The sequence below is a fragment of the Chelonoidis abingdonii genome, chromosome 3 (genome assembly GCF_003597395.2).
Source record: "Chelonoidis abingdonii isolate Lonesome George chromosome 3, CheloAbing_2.0, whole genome shotgun sequence".
In the NCBI taxonomy this organism is placed as follows: domain Eukaryota; kingdom Metazoa; phylum Chordata; order Testudines; family Testudinidae; genus Chelonoidis; species Chelonoidis abingdonii.
The window spans coordinates 184,972,609-184,985,163 of NC_133771.1; the positions used below are offsets into that span (position 1 = coordinate 184,972,609).

The window sequence follows — 12,555 nt, forward strand, 5'->3', positions numbered from 1 at the left end:
GGGAGATCATATCACTGTTTCTTTCTTCAGTGTTTCAAAAAATAGTGCTGTATTTAGGTTTAGGATTTAGAGAATCCAGGCCACTAACCAAAAAAGACATTAACAGATTATGGCCCTGATTCAGTAAAACACCAAGACATCTGCTTAACTTCAAGAACCTGCTTAAGTGATTTGCTGAACTGGGGGCCAAAAAAGAGTGGTGAATGACAGTACATAAAGCTAAATTATTATGTAGTGCTCATTATTCTCTAATGCAGTGATTCTGAAACTTTTGTATGGTGACTCCTTTCACATAGCAAGCCTCTGAGTACGACCCCCCTTATAAATTAAAAACACTTTTTTTTATATATTGAACACTATTATAAATGGAGGCAAAGTGGGGTTTGTGGTGGAGGCTGACAGCTTGCGTTCCCCCCCCCATGTAATTACCTTGCAACCCCCCCGAGGGGTCCCAACCCCCAGTTTGAGAACCCCAGCTCTAATGGCTTTTTGAGATTCCCAAGCAGTATTATTTATTATTTATATTATGATAGCACCAAGAGATCTAATGGTGCTAGATGCTGTACAGACACAATAAAAGCGTCAGATTCCATTTATAAATATTTTATAAAGGCTTAACAAATACTTAATACATGCTTTAATGAATGGGTAATCCTTTTTTATATATTAGAGTCCAAAAGGTTAATAAGTTGTTGATAACCATGGTTTATAACCATTCATACTCATCTATAACATCACCTACTGCTTATGGCTCTTTATAACAGTAGCACTTATGTCTGTAGCATGCTAATAAAGTTTATTAACCCTTTATAAACCATTTAGAAATTGAACACCAGTAAAAGGCAGTCATCGACCCAAAGAATTTAGAATCTCACTTTAAGGCAAGATATAACAATTGGTGAAGGAGCACTGTAGTTCAAACAAAGACTTATTTTTTCTTTAGGATTTTGGAGCAGTACAAAGGGGATATAAGAGGAGCTGAGGAACTAGACCTGTAAGTTCAGAAAACCCTCAAGAGTATATTTGGGCATATTCTGCAAGTGCAAGTGAAATCTAACTTTACACTTAGCTCTGTACAGTCTAATCCATCTATCAAAATCAATCATATAAAGAATTAATTTGAAATAATTAACATTGTCATTTATTTGTATTGTGGTAATGACTAGAGGTTCATATTTGGGTTTGGGACCCTTTTATTCTATGCATTGCATAGACATAAAATTTAACAAAAGAAACCTGCATTAAGGATCTTACTATCTAAAGTAAAATAGAAGAACAGCTACCAGTTATTTTCCATCATTGTCTTCCCTGGGATTATTCTCATTAGCAAAAATGATCTGCGTATCTTTCTCTCTTTTCCTACCCATGGATACTAGCAATTTACCTTAACCAAAATCACTTTGTTTTTATTTCCATTGAGTAATGGAATTATCAGTTTCTATACTGATAATTGCATTACTATTTTAGTATGTTTAATCTGTTAGGAGTCTACTCAATTAATATTGCAAGCACCCTACAAGAGTGCAATAAAAATAATATTAATAAAACACAATAAAGTCCAGTCTATGCACACAACTTTTATTTCTGTTGATGGGAGTTGCCTGCATACTCCGATGGGAAACTAGACCCATTGGATTCATTTGTAGCAAGAGTATTTCTATCTTCAGAATAAAATCAAGAGCTAGAGATCAAAGTGACATCGTCTATTTAATTTGAGTATTTTCTTCTTTATTGTTGTAATAACCTTTGAGAAGCTAGGAAATATATTTAGTCTTACATACTGATTTCGTTTCCACCTGGCAACCGTTAACGTATTACTGCATCTCTAGTGCTTCTATTGTCACCATAGCTTCTGTTTCTTTGTGCCATTTATGTTGTTCCTCTTTGTGCACCAGCCTCATTAATGATATTATAACATAATGTGAACAACTCTTAACAATAGTTTAACTGTTGCAGCAGTTAACCCAGTATTGGAATCTTTAAGATTCTGTAATGTTCCGCTGCAGAAACAGTTGCTAAAGAGTTAAGCATTTTTTCTACCCTTGTGTGCTTGTGTCTCATGATTGAAGATAATGTCCTGCTGAGACTTAGTTGTTTTTTTCCCAATTACTATCTTTCCTGAAATAGAACATTGCATATTCATCCAAGGAAGCTTTCATACATTGAGTGTAAACAAGTAAGTGTTCTAATGATGAGAAGAGAAATAATTGCATGTATTTGTCTCTTCAGTGTTTAATAGCTGTGTTAAAGCATGTTATACAGTTCTTTTATCTGTGTATGTAACTACATTATCTATATAGATAGATATGACAGAAAAACGAAACACTTATCATATTCTCGCTTTATAGCATCTTCACAGGTATGGCACCAGTTGCTTCATCCCAATGTTCCTTTATTTCATTAATATTGTATTTGGTAGTTTGTAACATCCATGACTGTAGAGTCACCCACTGATTATTGATCTTTGTCCTTGCTTTTCTGGTGTGTATCATGTGACTCCTCCTGCTCAATATATTCCTGAAAACCTCATCCATTGATCTCTACATCAGGCCCAAAACTTACATCTGAGCTAGAGCATGTCTTCTAGAAAGAAATAGTCTTGCTTTATAGACCATGATGGAGAATCCGTCGCATCCTTAGATGTTGTTCTAATGGTTAGTGTTCATTGTTAAAAACGTGCATCTTATTTCTAATCTGAATTTGTCTAGATGTCGCTTCCAACCATTGGATCTCATCATGCCTTTTTCTGCTAGATATAAAGAACAATCTAATATAAGAAATCTCTTTCCCATGTAGGTTCTTGTAGGCTGTGATCAAGTTACTGCTTAACTTTCTCTTGGATAAACTAAATAGATTGAGGGTCTTTAGTGTTTTACTAAAAGGAATGTTTTCCAGACCTCAAATAATTTTCCTAGCTCTTTTCCAAACTCTCTTTAATTTTTCAGTATTTTTTAAAGTATATTCCAGTAATGGTCTCACTGAGATCGTAGAAGAGATAATACTACCTCCCTACTCCTATTCAATATTCCCCTACTTTTATATCTGAGGATTGTGTTTGCTCTCATAGCAACAGCTTTGCACTGGAAGCTCACATTCATTTAGTTATCTGTAATGACCCCCTAAGTCCTTTTCATTGTCAGTGTGTTCCAGAATACAGTCCTTCATCCTATAAGCGTAACCTACATTCTTTGCTCCTAGATGTATGACTTTGTTTTGGCTGTATTAAAACATGTTCAAATACAGCCATCTTACCAAGGCATCAGCCTGTTCCCATTACTGTTTATCACTCCCAATTTTTGTGCCATCTCCAGATCTAATTTTTAATTGCACACCTTGTAGCATTTGTGGTGTTCTTATCATCCATGGACCAAATCCTAAAAGTTGATAAGCATCCATGTTTTAGTGGGAGCACCTGATTTTAATGGAAGGCTCAGCATGTCTCAGCGCTTGATATGTTGTTACTGGCACTTGTTAAGCTCAGATCAGACAGAAATAATGGTGGGTGAGTGAAGCAACCAGAGGAAATGTCCCAGGGAATATTTGTTCCTGGCTGCCTTTTCTCACTTAAATTTGTAGCATGGGAGTCTTGTTGGATCCTGACTGCTTCGGTATGTTCAGAGGAGTGCATTCTTCTTCTGTGTTTGGGTATAAAATTACTACAGTTTCTTTTAGTTGTGGACTTGTCCATAGTGATCCATGTCACCTCCAGACCGAAATGTGTTCTATTTGGAGTTACATCTGAAGGCCACATGGAAACTTTGATTAGTGCAGAATGTGACTGCCCACTCTGCATATTACTGTAGATCTGTGCTCCACAGTCTATGTTGGTTAATTTCCAAGGGCAGTTGAAGGTGTTGGTTTTGATCTGTAAAACTAGCATGGTTTGGGTTTTGTCTGCTTTTGAGACAGCTTGTCTCTGTAAAGTCAGTGAGGTTCCACATGGGCATAGGGTCCATCCTCACAATTCTGACCAGAGGACCAGGGACCTATTTTATTACTGCTGTATTTTAATGTATATCTATTTTCGATGAATCTGCTATCGTACTGAATTGATTAGAAATCCAGTATTTTTCCTTGATTTTTACAGTAACATATAAAGGAAAGGGCTAAATTTAAATCAGTAAATAAGAAACTTAATATCTCACCAATTAAAAAAAACAAAGCAAGTTAAGTGGCATTCTAGCAGCAACTGATAGGTTGTGTCAGTAATGACTCCTTCATATAACCTCTCCGTTCCCTAATTCTGCTGCACGTCAGCACTCTGTGAAAATACAATTTCTCTAGGAATAAGAATAGAATGTGCAGTTATATTAGCTAGGACAAAAATTTACAAGGGCTATCAACCTTCTTGCCTCAGGGCATAAGATGATCACCAGCTAGGATCAGGAAGATATGTTTCCCTTCTGCAGATAGGACTACGTAATTGGTCAGGTGTAAACAGGGAATGGTTTTGTTTATTACTCACCTTTTTCTGCAATGTATGTTATAAGCCAATGCCATAGGAAGGATCCCAGACTAAAAGGATCATTGGTCTTGGCAACCTGTGCATTATGGCAATTCTTATGAGGTTTCTTATGCTGTCTAAAATAAAAGATTCACAGTGTTTTAAAATACTGGTTAGCTTTTAAATGCATTGTTTCTAATACTGCATTGTTAGATCTGTCCCACCAACGTGACTGTGGTCAGGGAGTATTGTCAATGCTCTGATTTCCTGTGGTATATCAAACTTGAACTAAAGAGAAGTGTCTAATATTCTAGTGAGGCTATTTCCCCCACTCCACCCCCGAGCCAGATGTACAGTGCAGGTGACAATGCTATCTGTTGGGAGCCAGCCAGAGTGTTGATGGATCTGTGTACTCTGTGCATGAGACTCTGGCAAAGTCTAGTGATTTCTTTTTTGTGTGTGTCTTGTAGCTTACTCTTCACCAAAGTAAAGCTAGAACGGGTGCATAAAGGACCTGAAGAAGCTCTAGTGACCTGTAGACACATGTTGCGTATGTGGCAGATGGTATATAACTTTTCACAGCACAGGTAAGTTTTTTATGTGCAGTCTGACAAATTTGAGCTTTGAAATGGAGATATAATTAACTTAAGATTTAATTTTCAAGATATTCTGGTCTGCAGAAAGGCAACAAATAATACAAATTTTAAAAAATACATAGTAAGGCCAAGACCTTAAGAGTTATTTTTATATATAATTCCAACCTTCATAAGAATAAGGATTTGAGGTTAAAGAATCACTTTTTGGCCAAATTTTTCAAAATTAAGCATCTAAATCCACACTTACATGGCCTTCTGTTTCTAAAATGCCAAGCATCCATCAGCTCCCATTCAAGTCAATGGAGCTACGTTGTTTGATACCAGCAAAGGATATGGTCGCACATTTTTTCCCCAAGAAAAAGGAAAAATCTTGAGCATTCAAGTTACTAAGTTGATTGTCTCTCATAACACAAGACTTGCACACTGTATCACTTTCAGTATCATTGGTGGTACTTAGCACATATCCCACCACTGGATAAAACTGTAACCTTCAAAAATGTTGCAGGGGAAGACGGGTAAATTGCTAAGAATATGCAGGCCTCAGCAGTTTGTGCATGTATTTACATACACTTTATAAAAGAACTATACATACATAAACGTATCTGCTTAAACTTGTATATTCCTTGAGGGTTTATTAGAAACTGCCAACAGAGTTAACTCACTAGCAATTAAAACAGACCAAAAAAAGCGGTCATTAGTAAGTGAGTAGAAGAATTAGCTCTGACCTGTTGGGATCATTATTCTCCACAAGCCTGAGCCTCCTCAGGCCTCAGTAAATAATCTTTACTTACACAAATGGTCCCACTGAAGTGGGACTTGGTGTTTTTTTCCACAAATATTTCACTCTGTTTCCAGTATGCAGAACTTACACAGTATTCCAGTGTCAGTTCACTAATGCCTTATACAGAAGTAAGATCACCTCTCTACTCCTCCTCACTATTACGCTGTTTAATACATGTAAGGGTCGTATTAGCCCTTTTTGTGAGAGTATCACACTGGAAGTTCATGCTGAGTTGGTTGTCCACCATAACCCCTAGATCCTTTTCAGAGTCACTGCTTTCCAGGATATAGCCCCCCATTCTGTAAGTATGGACTGTTTTCTTTGTTCCTAGATTCAGGATCTTGCATTTGGCTGTATTAAAATGCATTCTGTTTTAATGGGCCAAGTATACCAAGCAATCCAGATCACTCTGCATGACTGCCCTGTGCTCGTCATTATTTATCACCCCGCTGTTCTTTGTCATCTGCACATTTTATCATCTCTTCTATGTATAGGGATATAATGTAGTATCTCAGGTATCACTGCATGGTAACTGCTGTCAAACACTGACTTCTTAATGGTGACTTCAGTAGTGTGTTTAATGTAGTACTCCTCCACGTGTACTGCGCCATAAGCATGACATTGCTTTTAGGCGTCAGTCAGTAGCACAAGCCAAGAAGATCACTGCAGATCCTCTGTAGATACCTATATAGATAAGACAAAGATGCAAGAAGAATTAGGTCTTTCTTTCAGTTGTTTTTAAAATTAATAACAGCAATTCCAGATGATATATCAAAGTAAAATTCAGCCTGTGGGATACCATGGCCCGGTTCTGAAATGAGCTCTGTGTGAGAAGGTCCAAATGTTAGCATGGAGTCCCTTGGGGGTTCAGGGCCCATGTGAGGTATCTCAAGTAGGATTTCAAAACCTCAGAAAAAACTACTTAATACTACTACTGTGAGCACCACTAATAATAATAATATTAATAATAAAAGGCCTTCAGGCCACAAATATGTAGCAGGCAAAGACAGTCCTTAGTTATATTTCACTATTATAAAGCTGATCTGTGGTGATGAGAGAGTCAAAAATAAACCCAGAACACAGGCATGAAATTTCAGAGGAACCAAAATCTCAGAATGCAGTCCATGCCCGAGGATTGATTCAACTCAAAGATATGGCCTCCAGATCAATTATGCTTCCATGGTAACTTTATTAATGTTCCTGAGATAAGTATTACCTGGATAGTGAACAGTGTACTCTGATGTGTGTCTGAAAAGAGTGGCAAGAAGCAGCCACCTTTCTTTTTAATACTTTGCTCTTTGGTGAGTGGTGAGAGCACATCATCCTCCCTCTGTTCTTCTTTGAGTGATTACTCATGTCAGTTTCAATTAGGTGTGCGCGCACTGCATGCATGGTAGCTGGAAGGTTTTTCACCTAGCAGTACCCATCAGATTGGATTGGGCACTCCCTGGGGTCGCACCTTCATGGCACTGAATATAGGGCCATCCCGACCCACCGCCACTTCAGTTCCTTCTTACCGCCTGTGACAGTTAGCCGGAACGCTCGTAGCTCTTGCTTTGCAAGCACAACTTCCCTAGTATCTTGAGCATTTGTCTTGTAAATAGTTTTTAGATAAATGTATAGTTTTAATATACACCTCTACCCCGACATAACGCTATCCTCAGTAGCCAAAAAATCTTACCGCGTTATAGGTGAAACCGCGTTATATCAAACTTGCTTTGATCCGCCAGAGGGCGCAGCCCCCCCACCCCCCCCCAAGAGCACTGCTTTACTGCATTATATCCAAATTTGTGTTATATCGGGTCACGTTATATAGGGGTAGAGGTGTAGTGTTAGAAGTGCTCTAATCGTGAAATGTGTTTTGGTTCTTACCTTCACCCCAAAAAAAAACCCGCACAAAAAATAACTATAAATGAGGTTCTGCTGTGACATAATATAGGAGGGGATCTACCTGGCAAAATATTCCATTTTTTATCTCTGGGATAAGGCCCCCCTTTACTGCTGCTGTTGCAGATGCCTCTGGATAAGACCATAGCTGGAAGCAAATGTATGTATCATAAATTGGGGAACAAGAACTCCTCGTAATGTAATACTTTTTTAAGCAGTAGCCTTTCTCCTTCTCCTCTGTTCAGGCAGAACAGAGGGAGAGAGGAAGGTGCTAATCCTCTTAAAATGATTTGGTTAACAAGTATGAGGTAGGAGACAATTGGTGCAAGAGGAGTGGAACTGCCTTCCCTATGAATCAAATCCTCATGCTAGCACCAACTCTGAATCGATGCAGAGAAACAGTGGTCCAGGCTGCTTGTGCCGCCTTGTAGTGTGCTGGAGGGTCTATGCAACAGAGAATCCTCTGGCCCTGATTCTAGCCAGTAACAATGTTTCCGTGAACTGATCTGCAGAGACCCTCACAGATCAAGGGTACTGGGGCTTTCTGCATAGAACCCAAAGCTAATCAAATAAATTAGAGATGGCAAAGCCCTGTTAGAGCATCTTGTCCATCCCCTGGCTGAGCAAGACTGCTTCCTACTGTAAGTGTCCTTGAGAGTTATTTTCCACTCCACTTTCTTTAGTCTAAAACAATGTTTCAGCATGAACAATTTTCAGATCTTTGAGAAAAATCAGCAGAACTCTTTCCCCAGTACATTTCAACAGCCACTGCCCTGTACTGAAGGGTACAGCTATCAAATCTAATGGCCATTCGATTGGATCACTGCATGTTTTGGAGACCTAATTCTGTCAGTGGCCACCTAACACCTTCTTGTTTCCTTACAGTGGCTCTGAGAAAGAAAGCAGTGTGACTGAAGTGCCGATGATCAAAAAGCACAATGGGATGCATCTTTCTCTCCCTGATGCACACGATACTGACTCTGGTGAGGAAAATAATTTTAAAAAAACCTTCTCCTTTCCAAAACCAAATGCATATTTTCATAAGGGAGAGAAAGTGGTGTTTTCTACTGTTCTGGGCACTGCTCTGGGAGTCAGGCATTTTGAATTCTATTCTTGATTCTGTAACTGCCTGGTGCGTGACCAGGGCAAGTCATTTCACTTATCACTGCTTCAGTTTCCCCATCTATAAAGGGGACATAATGATACTTACCTCTTTTGGTAAATGAAAAGTGCTAGATATGAGCTTCCTGTTAGTACTAGTAGGTGAAAGTCCATGCTGTCATATGGGTATAATTTATAAAGTTATATGTTTAAAAAATATGGCTGAGAACTTAAAAACTGGATGGTAACAGGCAACATATCCCATTGATGATTCAACCTGGTGATATTCTGGACAAAAAGAGCTCTCAGCCATGCTTGTAGCTGTTTCTATCACAAACTTAACAGACAATATAGGCTCTAGAGTGATGTTCGGGGTTATTGTCTGGGGGGGGGGAAGGGGCTATACTTGGAGATTTGTTGGCAAATGGTGGGCATGTGCTTCCATGAGGGGCTAGCTGGTTGTGGTGTTGTGTAGGTGGTTGTGTTAGTGTTGTGTGGGTGGTTGTATTAATTTGTGTCTAGGAGGATTGTGCTGGGAGAGTTGTGTCAATTTGTGTGGGTGGCCATATGAGAGCATATGAGAACTGATGATTCTAACAAACTTTATAACTACTCCTTCAGACACCAGACATTGAGCCCACTGAGGGGGAAGTTATGTGAAGGTCTTGAATCCACTACCCAATGCAAACTGCATGTTGTAATGTTTTTAGCACATGATTGTGCAAACTTATGCAGAGAGAAGCATATTCCACTGTATATGGCTTTTATAGATTTAACAAAAGCCTATGACACGGTTAGTCAGTCAGGGCTTTACATAGTTCTGAAGAAGCTTGGTTGTACACCTATATTGCTAAACCTCGTGAAATCCTTACACGATGGCATGAAGGCAATGTAATGTATGAAAACCAGGAGTCTGACTCATTTAGTGTCACCAGTGGAGTGAAGCAGGGTTGGATACTGGCTCCTACATTATTTAATATTTACTTCTCATTCCTGCTTTGGTATGTGTTCTGCGGTGTTCGAAATGTGTCTGTCTTAGCACCAGAGATGACGTAGGTTTGTTTAACATGTCAAGGATCAGAGCTAAGACGATGGTGAAGGAGATCACCAGAAGGGACCTGTTGTTTACAAATGTTGCAGCCCGTGTGGCTCACAGTGTTGATACTCTACAACATCTTATTACCCAGTTCTCTGATTCATGAAAAAAACTGGCTAGCAATAAGCGTGAAGAAGACAGTTCTCATGAACCAAGGCTCGTCAGAACCAGTTCTGGATGTCACCTTAGATAGTATTCATCTAGATGTTGTTGACCAGTTTTGCTACCTTGACTGTACTGTTACTGGCAATGTAGATCTTGATGCTTAGCTTACTAGTAGAATCGGCAAAGCAGCCAGGAACTTTGGTCTTTTGCAAGACAGAGCCTGGAATAATAACAAATTGTCAACTAAAAGGAAAATCTCTGTTTATGAAACATGTTTTCTCCACTCTTCTGTATGGCTCAGAAAATAGATGACTTACACCAAACATACCAAAAGACAAAACAGCTTTCGTATCAGATGCTTGCATAAAATTCTTTGAATAAGATGGCAAGACAAGGGGACAAATGTGAAAGTGTTAAATCGTGCTCGTATCTCATTCATGGAAATGTTGATTAGTAAGAAAAAACTCAGGTGTCTTGGACATGTCAAGGAAATGTTGGGATCCCTAAGAGTGTGCTGTACTCTGAAGCTCGCAAAGGTTCTAGAAAGAGAGGTAGACCGCTGCGCAGATTTCAGGATGCTTGTAAAGATGACGTTATATCCTTTGGCATCTCTGGATGATTGGGAAAGGAATGCAGAATGCTGCTGTGGTTGGTGGAGCCAGTTTGTAGATGAAGCAAGGTGTTGCAAGTCAGACTGGATCAAGCTTTGTAGTGACCAGCATCAGAAGAGAAAAAAAATCTGCTGCTTGAATTCAGAGCATTGCTAGTGCCTGGGCGTGCCCTACCTGTGGATAGGACTGTCACTCGCACATCAGACTCAGCAGCCATCAAAACTCATTAGCACATACACCGTGCTCTGTAAAGACCGACAGTGCCATTGACTCAGTGGTGAGCTGGAGCCGGTTTCTACCAGTTCACGGGAACCGGTTGTTAAATTTAAAAGCCCTTTTAGAACTGGTTGTCTCACAAGGGACAACTGGTTCGAAAAGGGCTTTTAAATTTAACAAAAGCCCCAGCAGCAACCTGCCCTTCCCCTGGCCCCAGCTCACTTCACTCCGCCTCTGCCTCCTCCCCTGAACACTCCCCCATCTTCTCCTTCTCCTCCCTGGCTTCCCACGAGTCAACTGTTTGCGCGGGAAGCCTGGGAGGGCTGAGAAGGAAACAGAGGCTTCCTGCAGGTGAGCTGGGGCGGGGGGTGCGGGGGCGCAAGGAGGGCTCCAGGCACTGCACGGCTCCGGCTTGGCCCCCAACCCCGTCCCCGGGTGGTGTGGCTCCGGCTCCAGCCCCGGCCGGGATGGCGCAGCCAGCTGGACATCCGGCCCCGGCCCAGCCCGGCCCCCATCTCCAGGCAGCGTGGTAATGAGGCAGGGACCGGGGGGGTGTTGGATAGAGAGCAGGGGAGTTGGGGGGTGGATTATTGTCGGGGCGGTCAGGGGGCAGGGAACAGGGGTATTGAATGGGGCCAAGGGTCCTGTGGGGGCAGTCAGGAAGGAGCAGGTGTTGGATGGGGCGGTGGGGGGCAAGCAGGGGCAAGGGTTCCAGGGGCAGTCAGGGGACAGAGAGAAGGGGTGGTTGGATGGGGCAGGGGTCCCGGGGAGGCCATCAGGAATGAGAGGAGGGGTTGGATGGGGTGGAGGGAGCAGTCAGGGGACAGGGAGGGCGGGTAGATGGGGCAGGGGTCCCAGGGGGAGGCTGTCAAGGAACATGGGGGGTTGGATGGGCAGGAGTCACAGGAGAGTGGGGGGGCATGATCCCCTCGTGGGATGAGGAGGAGGGAACCGTTGTTAATATTTTGGCAGCTCATCACTGCATTGACTTGATGCAAACTTTTGGAAAATTTTTAGAGAAGGAGGAATGGCTGTATTCCCTGGGGCTGAGGAAGTAGTTAATGTTTAGAACAGATCGTTTAAAGGCGAACTTTCCTGGCTTCTCCCATCCTTGCCCTTATAAATAAATCATTGGGTTTATCTCAACAGCGCTCATTTGATTACAAAAAAAGAAAAACAGTGGCCAGGAAATGGCTAATTTATGTTCACTACAAGGCCTGATGCTGGTACATGCTCAGTGGTCCCAACTCTGATTCACTTAAGTAGGGTAAAGAGGCCCAGCAGATGATACTCAGGGTGGCTAACCTGTGATGCTGTTTGGATAGCTATGGCTATGCTGCTATTTTTAGTGCAGTAGTTTTAATTGAACTAGCATGGGTATGTCTACCTGCGATGGAAATTACACTCTCAGCTGCAGTGTAGACTTACCCTTGGAGTGAAGGATATCACATGCAGAAAATGTCCACTTATTTTGTGCCATGTCTTTCAGTGTTAAATACACATCTCTTAGTAAATTGTGTTGGATTAAGATATATCCTCTTCAGATGGATAAAATGCATGAGAAGCTTAGGATCTGACCTTACAAGCATTTATGCATGTGAACTTTACTCATGGAATTCATTGCGGCCGCTCCTGTGTGCGTTTGCGGCATTGAGCCCTTAGTGTATATATTTATAACACTGTAATCTTATCAATTCTGTGCACATCTATTCAGGTAA

At 41.0% G+C, this 12,555-nt stretch overlaps 1 protein-coding gene across 3 annotated transcripts in view; it reads left to right on the forward strand.

Moving 5' to 3' along the window:
• Positions 1–12,555, forward strand: part of TTC7A (tetratricopeptide repeat domain 7A) — a 304,672-nt gene that overhangs the window by 203,731 nt on the left and 88,386 nt on the right. For all 3 annotated transcript variants that reach the window (XM_032768913.2, XM_032768912.2, XM_032768915.2), the window contains 2 exons: positions 4,915–5,031; positions 8,594–8,691. In XM_032768913.2, the coding sequence (XP_032624804.2) occupies positions 4,915–5,031; positions 8,594–8,691 (215 nt within the window). The remainder of the gene's footprint in view (positions 1–4,914; positions 5,032–8,593; positions 8,692–12,555) is intronic.